This window comes from Saccopteryx bilineata, chromosome 7 (genome assembly GCF_036850765.1).
Source record: "Saccopteryx bilineata isolate mSacBil1 chromosome 7, mSacBil1_pri_phased_curated, whole genome shotgun sequence".
In the NCBI taxonomy this organism is placed as follows: domain Eukaryota; kingdom Metazoa; phylum Chordata; class Mammalia; order Chiroptera; family Emballonuridae; genus Saccopteryx; species Saccopteryx bilineata.
In genome coordinates this window covers 17,268,492-17,285,250 of record NC_089496.1, presented here as the reverse complement: position 1 = coordinate 17,285,250, position 16,759 = coordinate 17,268,492, and the positions used below count along the sequence as shown (strand labels likewise).

General features: G+C 41.8%; 1 protein-coding gene across 2 annotated transcripts in view; it reads left to right on the top strand.

Annotated features, from left to right (window-relative positions):
* Positions 1–16,759, top strand: part of PUS7 (pseudouridine synthase 7) — an 81,817-nt gene that overhangs the window by 43,217 nt on the left and 21,841 nt on the right. For both annotated transcript variants that reach the window (XM_066239783.1, XM_066239782.1), the window contains exons 6-7: positions 1,326–1,437; positions 3,569–3,646. In XM_066239783.1, coding sequence (XP_066095880.1) covers positions 1,326–1,437; positions 3,569–3,646 — 190 coding nt within the window. The remainder of the gene's footprint in view (positions 1–1,325; positions 1,438–3,568; positions 3,647–16,759) is intronic.

The following is a 16,759-nucleotide window of genomic DNA, read 5'->3' as shown; positions in this document are numbered from 1 at the left end:
ATGAAATGCCAATGATCTTTGTCTCAAGTGCCAAGTGTAGACAGCTTTGCTTAACCATAGTGAGCTGGAAGGAAAACTAAAAATAATACTCCCATTCACAACTTTCTGAGGGTGAGTTGTGAGGAATTCACTACTAAGAGCCAAAGAAATACTTGCAATACTTTTCCTGTTTGAGGCAGGAAAGACTCGCGTTCCTGTTTGTCAGAAGGAGAGCAGCGCACGAGCTTCTGCTCAGCCGTGTTTCCAGCTGTCTATCAAGTCATCTGTTCTTCACAGTGTAGGAGTTTTTTATGTCTCTGGAGATGGATGCATGAATTCATGCTAAAGAATTATTTTAGGGATGGAGAGAAAGGAACATTTTTAAAAGAAGACTCTTCTAGGGATTGTGTGAAATATCTTTTCACAGCTTCTCTTCCATGGCGTGATAGAAACCAAGTGCAGTAGATGTGTTCAAAGGACGGCTGAGACCCCAGTACATCTGGGAAGTGCTGTTGTGACATACATATTTTTCCCAAAGTGTTGCTTTTTCAGAACACCTTTTGAAAGGGCTACCTAATTTTAAATCTTAATATTGTTTAAATATGTTTCTTTATTAAAATAATTAAAATGCTTGTTTAGCAATTTTAAAAATCAGGTTCTCCAAAGTTTTGAAATGTTTGTCAGTTTTCAAAAAGTTGAGCAAGTGAAATAATAGTAGCTGCAAAGTTAACACTTAACCTGGCTTAATTTTTAGCGTTTCCTTTTCCCCAAGAATAACAGGCCTTGAATGGCAGCTGCTCTCTCTAAACTATCTAGTATTAGCTACTTTGTGATGGAAGTGGCCTTTGGGAAGCCTAAGTGCATTATGGAGGCAGGTCCATGTAAGTTTGATCCCTGTCCCGCCTCAGGCTTCCATCCTGTATGTGTGACCATTCAGGATACAAATCAAGACTGCGGAACCCAACACGGCCGTGGTTTCCCTGGATGGCTCGTGTTCCAGAGAGCCAGGTGGCCACCTGTCACACATGCGCAGTCAAGTAGCTCTGCCAGGGACTGGTGGACTCTCTGTTTCTGTGTGAAGATTGCTGGTTAGTCTTAGTCATCCATCACACTACCTGCATTCAGCTTTTGGTTTTAAATATGGGCAGATGATGTTAAGTTTCCAATAACAAGAAGTTGAATACCTATCGTGCACACAGCTGTAACAGCTTAACCTGTATTTCTTGTCAGGCTAGATCTGATTTCTCAAAGTTTCTCAGCAAAAAATGAGCTTGTGGAGTTTCCTAAGAAAAAACTCGGATAACAGTTTTGCAGTATATATAACATTTAATTTTTTTGTTTTTAAGATCCAAGAAAACATTGTTGGCCAAAATCTAGGGGAAGTTACTGCCACTTTGTGCTGTACAAGGAAAACAAAGACACCATGGATGCCATTAATGTCCTGTCCAAATATTTAAGGTCAGTTTCTTGTTCTTGTTCCTACACGAAATCAAAACACAGAAATTTATTTTCCTCTTGCCCTGGGAATGAAATAGGAGCAGGAAATAGGCAAACTGATAGCAAATATGCCTTCCAATTATAGTTTGCTTAGATAGTAGGTGAATTAATTTTTTTAAACTTCTTGCATATTGCCAGTGATTTAAGATGAAAATTCTGTGTGTAAATAGTTCACATGTAGTAAAGAGTAACCAGTATATTCAACCAAACATGAAAATAAACTTTTGCCCTGGCCCAGATAACTTGGTTGGCTGGAGCATTGTCCAGAAGCACAGAGAGAGGTTGCCGGTTCAATCCTGGGTTGGGGCACATACAGGAATGAATCAATGTTCCTGTCTCTCTCTTCCCCTTCCTTTCTTTTTGCTAAAATCAATTAAAAAAAACAAAACTAACTTTCTTCCATGAAAGCCTACGCTTTGATGTGGTTGCAGAGGTTTGCTTCACTGGACAGTGAGGAGATTGACTTGATGCAAACCTGAGCTTTTCTTGTAGGAATGTAAGTACAGCAGAGAGTGGGTCTCTGAGGAAGGACAAGGGCTGAGGAGATGGGTGCAGGCTCCACAGCAAATCTGTATGCAATACAGATTGCTTTCTAATATTTATTTAACCCAGTTTAAACATGGCACACAGTGTATTAATTTGCTGGGGTTGCCATAGCAAAATACACAAACTAGGTGACTTATCAAACTAATTTTCTCAGAGTTCTGGAGGCTAGAAGTCTCAAGGTCAAGTGTAGGTTTGGTTTTCTCCTTGGCAGATGGCCACCTTTCTTATGTGTCCTCAATGGCCTTTCTTCCATCGTCCCTGGAGTCTCTGAATGTGTTCAAATTTTCTCTTACTAGGACACCAGTCAGGTTGGATGAGGGCAACCCTATGGCCTTATTTTAACTTAATCACCTCTTTAAACCTCTTTAAAGGTTCTGTCTTCAAATGCAGAGAAGAACTGGGAGTCAGGGCTTCATACAGATTTGGGGAAAACGCAGTTCAGCCCGTAGGATGCAGTACCCTGTTAGGTAACATCTTGTTTCACTCCGGTTGCAAGCTCTCTGGGAGAGAGTCTGGTGCCTTGTCTGCACCAAAGCCCAGGAGAGGAGACAGTTCCTAATGGGAGGATAGACACTTGTAGAGGGAGTTTCCCTGAGATCCGTGTTGAGGGTTGCTCAGAGTTCAAGAAATCCTTCCTGTATTTTTCCATTAGTATGGAGCAGTTTTTATAAAACGTGTCTTAGTAACTTACATCTTCATAGCAATACTATTCAGATCCCTGGTTTAGCATTTGGCATTTTTATACAAAGAAATGGCATGTATTTACAGAAAGTTGACAACATTGTTAATGTTTTTTACATTGAAGATATAAAATTTTTGGCCCTGGCCGGTTGGTTCAGTGGTAAAGCATTGGCCTGGCATGTGGAAGTCCTGGGTTTAATTCCCAGTCAGGGCACACAGGAGAAGTGACCATCTGCTTCTTTACCCCTTCCCCCAACCGCCCCCCCCCCCCCTTTCCTGCAGCCATTGCTCAAATGGTTTGAGCAAGTTGGCCCTGGGCACTGAGGATGGCTCCATGACCTCGCCTCAGACGCTAAAATATAATAGTTTCAGTTGCTGAACAACGGAGCAGCAGCCCCAGATGGCCAGAGCATTGCCCTGTAGGGAACTTGCCAGGTGGATCCCAGTCAGGGTGCATGTGGGAGTCTGTCTGCCTTCCCGCCTCTCAACTTAATTAAAAAAAAGATACACTGTAAAATTTTCAAAGTAGTACATTTTATATCTAGAGTGAGTTTTTCTTTACCTTCACAGTTATCAGTAGGAAGTCTGTTATTTTTCTGTTACTAGCTAGCCAAATCTTTGAATAGCATGTTATTGACTTACAGCCACAGTGTTCTCAGTCAGCCTCTGCTGAGAAGGGCCTTGTTCAGGCATCATTTACTTTCTCATTTTGAACATTAATTACATTTTCCTGGGTACTTTTTTATATTGTCTCTCTTTATTCTCTTAATCTATTATGATTTTAAATATATTTGAATCTTAAATTATGAAAAATATGATTTCCTAAGGGCATGTAACTCAGATCACTTTGTTTTTGTCTTTCCAGAGTCAAGCCAAACATATTTTCCTACATGGGAACCAAAGATAAAAGGGCCATTACTGTTCAAGAGATTGCTGTTCTCAAGTAAGTAGAGAGTACATACTTGGGTTCATATTGCAGAAGTCTTACTCCACCTTCCAGAGTTCGCACATTTGCTTCGTATGTGTACCTCTTCAGTCTCTAGACTAGGGGTCCCCAAACTACGGCCTGCGGGCCACATGCGGCCCACTGAGGCCATTTATCTGGCCCCGCCGCACTTCCGGAAGGGGCAGCTCTTTCATTGGTGGTCAGTGAGAGGAGCATAGTTCCCACTGAAATACTGGTCAGTTTGTTGATTTAAATTTACCTGTTCTTTATTTTAAATATTGTATTTGTTCCCGTTTTGGGTTTTTTTACTTTAAAATAAGATATGTGCAGTAGGGATTTGTTCATAGTTTTTTTATAGTCCGGCCCTCCAGCGGTCTGAGGGACAGTGAACTGTGTAAAAAGTTTGGGGACCCCTGCTCTAGACAGTGTTTCTGCCTATTCAAGTTGTTTTTCTTTTTGTTTGTGTTTTTTTATTCTTGCTTATCTGCATTTCCTAATGTTTTTACAGTAAACAGGTACTGTTTGTGTAATTTTTAAGGGTTTTTTTTGTGGTAAAGCCAAGAGAATAGTACATCTTCCTCTTTTTCTCTCATTTGTTCTTTCATTATTAAATATAAGTTACTTGAAATTTGATTACAAAACAGTGAATTAGCTCTTTTGTTATACCCTGGAGTACACAGATGAAAGAGGTGGTCTCTGCTTCTGGCAGTTATTTAATCGAGCAGACAAGTAAACCCGAACTTCCCACAGTGAAGTTAGTGCTGAAATAGGGGGATATGGGGTAGTTAGAGCAGATCTGACAACAGAGCGTGGGACTGATTGTGGACTGCAGCCAGGGGAGGCTGTCAGGAAAGAAGAGGCCAGAGTTTAATCTAATCAGGGCTTCTTAGTCCCTTTACCATTGGCATTTTATACTAGATGCTTCTGTTGTGGTGTCATCCTGTGCATTGTAGGACAGGCTACTCTCCACCCACTAGGTATCAGTAGCATCCCCCACCCCCACCCCACTGTCTAGTTGTGACAACCAAAAATGTCTCTAGACATTTTCATTTTGCCTTGAAAGGCAAAATTGCTCCTGGTTGAGAACCACTGGTCTAGAAGGATGAGTAGGAAGTTACCTGGGGCGGGGTTGGGCCTAGTGTTGTTTGTTCCAAACTAAGAAAACAGCGTGTGCAAAGACACTAGAAAGGAATTGGGAAGCATAGCACATTTGGTACCTGGCAAGTACTTTGCTGTGAGGGAGCAGAGCAGGGAATAAAGGCCTGAGGGGTAAGCAGGATCCGGGTTCTGAAGGGCCCTGGAGGTCATGTTGAGGATGTTGGACTTGACCTTGACCTAAACAGGGGGAATTGTGTTTAGAGGCAGGGTTATGGGTTGTGGATAAAGCAATATAGGTGAAACTGGAGATCTTGGGAATATTGGCACATTCTGAAGAGAGAGAATAAGGTTCTGAGCCCAGTCAGTCTAGTGAAGGTAAAAGGGAAAGGATGACATCAGCTCTTGGAGACAGACTTCATCCTGGCGCACCCTGGGTGAGGAAGGCTGGGAGGAGAAGTAAAGGGGCAGGGAAACTTGGGTTGATGCACGTGTTCATTAGGTTTCAGGGCTTATTAACATGTTACCACTTGTACATTTTTAGTATGTACAGTTTACCTTGTGTTGATTTTACTATAATTAAATATAAAGTCATCTGAGCTTGCTATCCCCACTGAAAATAAATCCAAAATTGACGTGTAATTCCCCTGTCTTTTCATAATGGATTTGAGATGGCATCTCCTTTTACCCCTCCCCTACAACCTGGCTTCTTTTTCAGCATTTTTCTGATTCACCTGAACTGATGTCAGGACTGAGCCCTGGTTGCATTGTCAAGAGTTTTCCCATGCTTTCTTCCTTGGCCTTGGGACAGCAGTATGATGCAGTAGTAAAGCAGAGTGCGAATATGCTGCCTCCGTGGCTTCACTAGTGGTGTGTGTGAACATGGATGTGTTTGAAAGAGGAAGAGGGGCCCTGGTTGGTTGGCTCAGCAGTAGAACGTTGACCCAGTGTGTGAAAGTCCTGGGTTCGATTCCCGGTAAGGGCACACAGGAGAAGTGACCATCTGCTTCTCCAACCTCCCCCTTTTCTCTCTCTCTCTCTCTCTCTCATCCCCTCCGGTAGCCATGTCTCGATTGGAGCAAATTGGCCTCGGGTGCTGAGGATGGCTCAATGGCCTTACCTCAGGCACAAAGGTAGCTCGGTTGCTGAGCAACGGAACAGCAGCCCCAGATGGGCAGAGTTTTGCCCCATAGGGGGCTTATCAGGTGGATCTGGTCTGGGTGCATGCAGGAGTCTGTCTCTCTGCCTCCCTGCTTCTCACATTAAAAAAAAACTAAAAAATTAAAAATAAAAATAAAAGAAAGAGCAAGCAGGAGGAAACACCTGAAGGTAACAGTGTGCCTACCTTCCTGCCTGATCTTTTTCTTCCTGTGACTCATGGATGGTGGAGTTGTCTGCTGAGTGAAGGGGGCAGGAGTGGGGAAGGGAACTTGAAAATGTGAAAATTTGAAACAACCTCTGTGGAAAATGGGCCAGGACTGGCCAGAAACTCTAAAGCAGGGGTCCCCAAACTTTTTACACAGGAGGCCAGTTCACTGTCCCTCAGACTATTGGAGGGCCGGACTATAAAATAAACGATGAACAAATCCCTATGCACACTGCACATATCTTATTTTAAAGTAAAAAAACAAAACGGGAACAAATACAATATTTAAAATAAAGAACAAGTAAATTTAAATCAACAAACTGACCAGTATTTCAGTGGTAACTATGGGCTTACTTTTGGCTAATGAGATGGTCGATGTCCGGTTTCATATTTGTCACTGCTAGCCATAACAAGTGATATGATGTGCTTCCAGAGCTGTGCCTTCCACGTCACCAGAAGTAGTACTGTACCAGAGCGACGCCACGCTTTGCGGCATCCGCATCCTGGGCTCCTCTCACCACCAATGAAAGAGGTGCCCCTTCTGGAAGTGCGGGGGCGGATAAATGGCCTCAGGGGGCCTCATGCGGCCCGTGGGCCGTAGTTTGGGGACCCCTGCTCTAAAGAGTGGGGGAGCAACAGTGGCTTGAGGGCTCAGGCTTGAGGATGTGAGGCACAGAAGGTTGTTAAGTTATTGCCTTCTCTTTGGTATCTAAAATAATATTATGGTCAACTCCTGTCCTTTCTGGCTGACTCTGTGAATTTTTCACCTAAATTAAAATTTAAGTTCATTAGCTTGGTCTTCAACATAGAAGAAACCAGGTAGAAGATAAAAGTTCTCCCATAATTATACTTCCTCAGACATGCCTAGTTCATAGCTTGGTATACTTTTTGTGGGGAGTCTTTTTTCCTTGTAAACCAAAGTATTTATATAAAGTGTGTTCCTTTTTTTTTTGTGAACAGGAAATAATGCATCTCCTTCCCTGTTAATAAAATCCTTTTATTATATGGCAAAAGATATTTAAATATATGGATATATCCTAATTTATGAACTATGTATTACTCTATTTTTGAATGTTGACAGTTTCCCAGTTCTTGCTATTAATACGCACTTTCATTATGATGTATTGGTAGCTGAATGTTGGCACACCTCTGTGATGACCTCGTTAAGATCATCTTAGCAGTGGAGTTAATTGGTTTAAAGGGAGTGTGAAATCCTAGGTTTTAGGTTTTTGATAGCACAGCCTAATTGTCCTGTAGAAAGGTGGTACTTAGCATCTTTATTCTGCTTTTCCAGAATTCTCCCAAGCATGTGTTAGGACATTTTTTTAAATTATTTGCTAATTTGAAGGTAAAAAAAAGGTACTTCCTTTTATATTGTATGATATGATGTGAAGTTTTTGAATTCTTTGAAGTGAAGGTATTTATTTCTCTTCTTGGTCAGCCACCAGGTGTCACATTTGATCACGATCCTGATCTGTCTTCAGACCTTTGCCGCCTCTGTCTGTCTGCCTGTTGACTTTTTAAGAAACTACATTAGACACCTAAATGCTGACCTTTGGCAAGTACATGGCACTTGTCTCGCTGACGCAGCTTTAGTTTGCCTAATGAATATGTGATGCGGGGGGACTGATCTTTCCCGTGAGAACTGTCAAACAGGATAAACCCACTCTGTCAATCAAGGATTTCATTATTGCTGAACTGATCAGTCCTGGGGGTAAGCTGCAGTTCTTTTCAGCTTCATGCAACTCTCCAAAGTCATCTAGGAATTTTAACGGGGTCTCCAGCAGAAACAGCCTCATTGAGAATGATTTGTTTCTTTTCATGCCTCTCTCTGCCAATCTCCTTTCTGAGCCTGGGCCAGTATTTCCCTGACTTTGTTATTAAAGGCTTTTTGTGCAACATGCTGCTCAAGTCAGCTCCTGGTGTTAACAGTGAGGTTTTGGTATTCTCAAGTTATTCACAGAATTTGCAATGAATTTACAACCAAAAAAGCTCAATCCAGGGTTATCAAAATTAAAACTATGAACAGTTTTGTGATGACATTGTCAACTCCATTTCATCTGTTCTGTGGGGGTACCCACACCAATGAGAACTGAATATAGCTCTTGCTTTCTGCTCTGCCAGGGGAATTCAGAAATAATGCCTGTTGTATATTCAGGAATAGACAATAGAATATGATTCAGCCAAAAGAATGAAGTACTTATACATACTACAACATGGATGAATCTTTTTTTGTGTGTGACAGAGAGAGGGACAGATAGGGACAGACACGAAGGAGAAAGATGAGAAGCATCAGTTCATTTTGGCTCCTTAGTTGTTCATTGATTGCTTTCTCATATGTCCTTTGACCCTGGGGGGCTACCACAGAGCAAGTGACCCCTTGCTTAAACCAGCAAACTTGGGCTTCAAGGTGGTGACCTTTGGGCTTAAGCCAGTGACCAGGGATCATGTCTGTGATTCTACACTCAAGCCAGTGACCCATGGTCAAGCTGGTGAGCCCACACTCAAGCCCGATGAGCTCTTGCTCAAGCTGGTGAGCTTAGGGTTTCAAACCTAGGTCCTCAGCATCCCAGGTAGATGCTCTATCCACTGCGCCATCACCTGGTCAGGCCCTCTGCACATTTTTAATTGGATTATTTGTTGAGATTTGTGACTTCTATAAATTTTGGATATTAACCCCTTTTTGGAGCTGCTGTTTGTAAATATCATCTCCCATTTGGTTGGTTGCCTTTGTGTTTTGTTGGTTTCTTTTGCTGTGCATAAGCTTTTTAGTTTAATAATAATCCTAGTCATTTATTTTTGCCTTTACTTCTCTTGCCTTTGGGGCCAAATTCATAAAATGTTCTCTACAGCCACAGTCCATAAGTTTAGTATCTTTGTTTTTCTTCTATGTAATTTATTGTTTCAGATCATATGATATATTTTAAGTCTTTGATCCATTTTGAATTGATTTTTCTGCATGGGGACAAACTTAGTCATTTCATTTTTTTTTTGTATTTGGCTTTCCAATTTACCCAGCACCATTTATTGAAGAGATTTTTCTCTTCTTCATTGTATGTTTTTATCTCCTTTTTAAAAAATGTGATTTTCTTTTTGGGCTTTTGATTCTCTTCCATTGGTTTGTGTGTCTATTTTTCTGCCAATACCATGTGGTTTTGACTATCGTGGCTTTGTAGTATAATTTGAAGTCAGATAGTGTGATACCTCCAACTTTGTTCTTTTTTCCAGGATTGCTTTGGTTACTCAGCGTCTCTTTTTTTATTTTATTGATTTTTAGAGAGACAGAGAGGGGGAGAGAAAGGGGAAGGGAAGGATTCATTTGTTGTTCCACTCAGTTGTGCATTCTTTGTTTGCTTCCCACGTGTGCCCTGACCGGGGATCAAACCCAAAACCTTGTTTTGGGATGATGCTCTTTCTTAACTGACTGAGGTAACTAGCCATGGCCAGTTCAGGGTTTTTTTTTGTTTGGTTTTACATACATCTGATAATGTTTTGTTCTATTTCTTTTAAAAATGATATCGGGATTTTAATGGGTATTGCATTAAGTCTTTATATTGCTTTCAGTAATATGGCCATTTAACTGTTAATTCTTCCAATCCACGAACACAGACTATCTTTCCATTTCATTGTGTCTTTTTCAATCTCTTTCAATAATGTTTTGTTGTTTTCAGTATATAGGTCCTTTGTATCCTTTGTTAAGTTTATTCCTAGGTATTGTATTTTTCTGTTGTAATTGTAAAAAGAATTGTTCTTTTTTTCATTTCATTTTCTGATGTTTCATTGTTAGCGTATAAAAAAGTGGTACTGTGACTTTACTGTATTTGTTTATTGTTTCTAGTAGTTTTTTGGTGGAGTCTGAGGTTTGCTATACAAAGAATCATGCATATGCAACAAGTGATACCTTTACTTCTTTTTTCCTCCAATATGGATGCCTTTTAGTTCTTTCTCTTGTCTGATTGCTCTGGCTAGGACTTCTAGAACTATGTTGAATAAGAGTAGAGAGAGTTAGCATTTTTGTCTTGTTCCTGATTTTAGAGGAACAAGTTTTTCACCATTTAGTATGATATTGGCTGAGGGTTTGTCATATATGGCCTTTATTATATTGAGATATTTCCTTCTATACCCATTGTTTTCAGTGTTTTAATCAAAAATGGATGTTCTATCTTACTGAATGCCTTTTCTACATCCATTGATAGGAATATTTTTTTTGTCCTTTGTTTTGTTAATGTGGTTGATCAATTTGCATGTGTTGAACCATCTTTGTGCTCCTGGAATACACTCCACTTGATTGTGTTGTATTATTTTTTTTTCCCTTTTTTTTGTATTTTTCTGAAGTTGGAAACGAGGAGGCAGTCAGACAGACTCCCGCATGCGCCCGACCAGGATCCACCCGGCATGCCCACCAGGGGGCAATGCTCTGCCCATCTGAGCCTTGGCTGTGGGAGGGGAAGAGGGAGACAGAGAGGAAGGAGAGGGGGAGGGGTGGAGAAGCAGATGGGCGCTTCTCCTGTGTGCCCTGGCCGGAAATCTAACCCGGGACTCCTGCACGCTAGGCCAATTTACCTCTGAGCCAACCGGCCAGGGCTGTATTATTTTTTTTAATGTATTATTGTTTTAACTTATTTTGTTTAGGATTTTTGCATCTGTATTCATCAGAGATATTGGTCTGTAGTGTGTGTGTGTGTGTGTGTGTGTGTGTGTGTTGTCCTTACAGGTTTTGGTATCAGGGTTATGTTGTCCTCATAAAATGTGCTAATAAGTATTGCCTCTTTGGTTTTTTGTAAAACTTTGAAAAGGACAGGTACGAAATCTTCTTTGAATGTTTCATAGAATTGACTAGTGTTGCCTGACCTGTGGTGGCGCAGTGGATAAAGCTTCGACCTGGAAATGCTGAGGTTGCCAGTTCGAAACCCTGGGCTTGCCTGGTCAAGGCACATATGGGAGTTGATGCTTCCTGCTCCTCCCCCCTTCTCTCTCTCTGTCTCTCCTCTCTCTCCCTCTCTGTCTCTCTCTCCTCTCTAAAAATAAATAAAATAAAATAAATAATAAATAAAGAATTGACTAGTGAAGTCATCTATCTGGTCCTGGGCTTTTATTTTTTGGGAGGTTTTTCATAGGTGAGGAACACTTTCCTCACTGTTTATTAGCCTATTTGGGTTTTCTACCTCTTCATAACTCAATCTAGGAAGATTGTATAGTTCTAGAAACTTACCCATTCTGTTATTGAATTTGGTGGCATATAGCGTTTCAAAGAGTATTCTAGTATGATTTTTTATGTAACTATTATGTCTGTGGCAATTTCTCTTTCATTTCCAATTTTGTTTATGAGTCATTTCTCTTTATTTTTAGAGAGTCTATCTAGGAGTTTGTCAGTCTTATTAATCTTTTCACCCTGACCAGGTGGCTCAGCAGTAGAGGGTTGGCCCAGCATGTGGAAGTCTTGGGTTTGATTCCTGTCAGGGCACACTGGAGAAGCAACCATCTGCTTCTCCAATCTTCTACCCTCCTTCTCTCTCTCTCTTTCCCCCCCCCCCACTCCCCTTCTGCAGCAGAGGCCCAACTGGATGGAGCAAATTGGCCCCAGGTGCTGAGGATGGCTCCATGGCCTCGCCTCAGATGCTATAATAGTTATAATGGCTCCAAGCAATGGAGCAGTGGCCTCAGATGGGTAGAGCATCCCACGGTAGGGAATTTGCTGGGTGGATCCCAGTCGGGGGACATATAGGAGTCTTTCTGCCTCTCCACCTCTCACTTAATAAAAATAAATAAATAATAACATCTTTTCAATAAAACAGTTCTTTCTTGTAATTTTTTCTATATATTTTTTGTTCTCTATTTCATTTAGTTTTGCACTAATTTTGATTCTTTCTTCTGCTTACTTGCAGTTGCCTTTGTTCTTCTTTTTCTAGTTCTTTAAGATGTATTGGGTTGTTTACTTTGGATCTCTCTTGTTTCTTGAGATAGGCCTGTAGTGATAGAAACTTCCCTCTTATTATTGCTTTTGCTGCATCCCAGAAGTTTTGATATATTGTCTTGTCACTCATTTGTCTCTATATCTCTTTTGATCTGTTTTTATTTTTTTCATTGACCTAGTTATTTTTTAGTACTCTACTACTTAATTTCCACATTTTTGGGGGTTTCTTTACTTTCTTTTTGTAGTTAAATTATAATTTCATATTATTGTGGTCAGAATATGGTTGGTATAATTTTAGTCTTGAGTTTGTTGAGCCTAGTTTTGTGGCCCAACATATGGTTTATCCTTGAGAATGTTCCATGTGCACTGGAGAAGAATGTGTAAGCCGATGATTTGGGATGAAAAGTTCTGTAAATGTCAATTGTGCCCATTTGCTCTGTTTCACTTAAGGCCGATGTTTCTTTATTGATTTTCTGTTTAGATGCTCTCTCTACAACTATCGGTGGAGTATTAAGATCGCCAACTATGATTGTGTTTTTGTCTGTTTTTTTTTTTTTTTAGTTCTGTTAGTAGTTTTATATATTTTGGTGTATATATATTAAGAAGTATTTTTGTCTTCTTGTTGTAGTATCCCCTTTATCATTATGAAATGTCCATCCTTGTCTCTGATTATGTTTGCTGTCTTATAGTCAGCATTGTTAGATATGAGCATGGCTATACCTGCTTTTTTTTGGATGTTATTTGCTTGGAGAATCATTTTCCAACCTTTCACTTTGAGTCTACTTTTGTCCTTGCAGCTTAGATGTGTCTTCTGAAGGCAGCATATGGTTGGGTTTTATTTTTTGATTCAGTCTGCTACTCTGTGCCTTTTTATTGGTGAGTTTAGTCCATTTACACTTAGGGTAATTATTCATACATGGGGATTTCCTTATAGACATTTTATCTTTTGTTTTCTGGTAGCTCTGTGACTCCATTGATTCTTTTTCTTTGTGTTTCTGTCAGTTTTTGTTTGGTGGTATTCCATACTTCTTTCCCCTGTTTCTTCTTCTTCTTCTTCTTCTTTCTTCTTTCTTCTTTCTTCTTTCTTCTTCTTCTTTTCTTCAGCAGTCTATATGTTTTTTGTTTGTTTTTGTTTGTAAGTTTGTTGGAGATCTTACTCATAGTTTTGTTATGTTTTGTTCTTTTTATCAGGTAGAATAACCCCCTTGAGTGTTTCCTGAAAGGGGGAGTGTTTCTGGTGATAAATTCCCTCAGCTTCTGTATGCCTGGAAAAGTCTTTATTTCTCCTTCATAGTTAAACAGTAGCTTTGATGGATATAATATTCTTGGCTGGTAATTTCTCTCTTCTAGTACTTTGAATGTTTAAGTCCACTCTCTTCTAGCTTGTAGAGTTTCTGCCGAGAAGTCCAATGATAACCTAATGGACCTTCTTTATACATTATGTTCTTCTTTTCCCTAGCTGCCTTGGGATTCTTTGTCATTAATTTTTTTTTTCCTGAGACAGAGGGGGGAGGGACAGGCGGGAAGGGAGAGAGATGAGAAGCATCAATTCTTCATTGTAGCTCTTTAGTTTCCTTATTTATTCATTGATTGTTTTCTCATATGTGCCTTGACTGGGGGGGCCACAGCAGAGCGAGTGATCTCTTGCTCAAGCCAGCAACCTTGGGCTTCAAGCCAGTGACCTTTGGGCTCACGCCAATGACCATGGGGCCATGTCCATGATCCCATGCTCAAGCCAGCAACCCTGCGCTCAAGCTGTTGAGCCCATGCTCAAGCCAGCGACCTTGGAGTTTCAAACCTGGGTCTGCTGCAACCCAGCCCAACACTCTATCCACTGTGCCACTGCCTGGTCAGGCTCTTTGTCATCAGTTTTTGACAGTTTTAATACAATGTGCCTTGAAGAACTCTTTTGGTTGAGATAACGAAGTGTTCTTTTTATTTCTTGGATTTGAGGATCTAGCTCTTTCCAAAGTTTGGGAAGTTCTCTTCAATTATTAGTTTTAGTAGGCTCTCCTTTCCTTTCTCCCTTTCTTATTCTGATATTCCTATTATTCTTTTAATTTTAATTTTATTTTTATTTTTTTCCCGAAGTTAGAAGTGGGGAGGCAGTCAGACTCTTGCATGCGCTCGACCAGGATCCACCTGGCATGCCCACTAGGGAGTGATGCTCTGCCTCTGGGGTGTTGCTCCGTTGAGGCCAGAGCCATTCTAGCGCCTGAGGCAGAGGCCTTGGAGCTGTCCTCAGTGCCCGGGCCAACTTTGCTCCAGTGGAACCTTTGTTGCAGGAGGAGAAGCGAGAGATAGAGAGGAAGGAGTGGGGGAAGGGTGGAGAAGCAGGTGAGCACTTCTCCTGTGTGCGATGGCTGGGAATCAAAGCTGGGACTTTCACACTCTGGGCCGATGCTCTACCACTGAGCCAACCAATCAGGGCCTCTGGTATTCCTATTATTCTCATTTCTCTTTCTGATGGACTTATATATTTTTCTTAGAGCTTGATATCACTAATTCTTTCCTCTCTGTGGCCAGTTCTATTAGCTTATGCTTGTTATTTTATTCTTCATTTCATTAATTGATTTCTCCATATCCAGAATTTCTGTTCGGTTCTTTTTTGTGGGGGGGAGCAGGAAGGGAGGGAGATGAGAAGCATCAATTTTTTGTTGTGGCACCTTAGTTGTTCATTGATTGCTTTCTCACATGTGCTTTGACCAGGGGGCTCCAGCTGAGCCAGTGACCTCTTGCTCAAGCCAGTGACCAGAGGGTCATGACTATAATCTGACACTCAAGCTGGTGAGCCCATGCTCAGGCCAGGTGAGCCTGTGCTCAAACCAGCAACCTTGAGGTTTTGAACCTGGGTTCTCAGCATCTCAGGCCAACACTCTATTCACTGCACCACCACCTGGTTAGGCTTTGTTTGGTTCTTTTTAAAGTTTCATTCTTTTTGGTAAAGTACTTTTCGTTCATTAATTTGTTTCAGAGTGTATTCAACCACCTGTCAGTGTTTTCTTCTTCTTCTTCTTCTTCTTTTTTTTTTTTTGTATTTTTCTGAAGCTGGAAACAGGGAGAGACAGTCAGACAGACTCCCGCATGCGCCCGACCGGGATCTACCCAGCATGCCCACCAGGGGTGACGCTCTTTCCCACCAGGGGGCAATGCTCTGCCCCTCTGGGGCGTCGCTCTGTCACGACCAGAGCCACTCCAGCGCCTGGGGCAGAGGCCAAGGAGCCATCCCCAGCACCCGGGCCATCTTTGCTCCAATGGAGCCTTGGCTGTGGGAGGGGAAGAGAGAGACAGAGAGGAAGGAGAGGGGGAGGGGTGGAGAAGCAGATGGGCGCTTCTCCTCTGTGCCCTGGCCGGGAATCGAACCCGGGACTCCCGCACGCCAGGCCGACGCTCTACCACTGAGCCAACCGGCCAGGGCTGTCAGTGTTTTCTTGCATCTCATTGAGTATTTTCAGAACTTAAATTTTGAATTCTCTGTTGTTTATATTTCAAGTTACCATATTATATTTGCTTTCTGAAGATTTTCCATTTCTTTCTGAATTGCATCTCTTTCTTGGTTATTCATGCTATTCAATGGCCTCCTTCTCTGCCTAAGCATTTGTGAATAGCTCTTTCTTAGTAGTTTATTTCCTAGAGGTTTTTCTATTATTTTCCACTAGGTGGCAGTGCATTACAAGTTTTAATTCTGTTGAATCCCAGGGCTGATACAGCAAAGCTGGCTGCTGTCAGTGGAGCAGTGATGTTGGGAGTAGGTTGGGCTCGGAGAGTCTAGTCACCTTCTTTGTTCTTTTTCTTGGCAATGTTGACCTTGGGCCTCCACAGTTCTCCCCTGCACCCTGACACACTGGGGATAAAACAGAGAGTATCCTTATTCTTCAGGGGAAACAGTGGTTTTGCAGACTTATTTCTAGGGTATGCCACTGATACACCCTGACACCAAGGGTGGGGAGGCAAAGTCTGAGAGGCTGGGGAGTTGCCGCAGTTTGTTCCCCTTTCTCTGTCCACAGTGCATCCTGTGGGTAGACAGTGAGAGAACCATCAGTCTCCCAGTGCATCATCTCCTGCCGTCCCCCAACTCAGCCACCACTCTGAATTTTTCACACCTAAGAGAGCCCGCCCAATCTCTGTACTCCTTCCGGCAGGAGGAAACCCAGTCACACAGATGAGGTTTCTCCCTTCCACGGAACCAGCTGCATGTGTTCAACTGTGGGGCTGCATTCTTACCTTATGCTGCCAGCCACTCCCTGCCCGCCTTTGGTTGCTTCAGTGTGCGGATCATTCAGGTGGGCCCGTGCTCCCAACTTCACTGAGTTACAGCTTTTCAAATTGTTGAAATTTCAAGAGGAGAGAGCAAAGGGGTCTCTTTACTCCACCATTCCTCTGTCATCACTCCTCCTTTTTTTTTTTTTAATTTTCCTTTTGGAACACACTAGCCTTTTTATTTATTTATTTTATTTATTCATTTTAGAGAGGAGAGAGAGGGAGAGAGAGAGAGGAGAGAGAGACAGGGGGGAGGAGCTGGAAGCATCAACTCCCATATGTGCCTTGACCAGGCAAGCCCAGGGTTTTGAACCAGTGACCTCAGCATTTCCAGGTTGATGCTTCACTGTGCCACCACAGGTCAGGCCATCACTCCTCTTCTTAAAAAATACCCTTTAACATTTCATAGACTACTGTTTGATGATGGTGAACTCCTTTAGCCTTTTCTTATTTGGGAAGCTCTTTATCTGTCCTT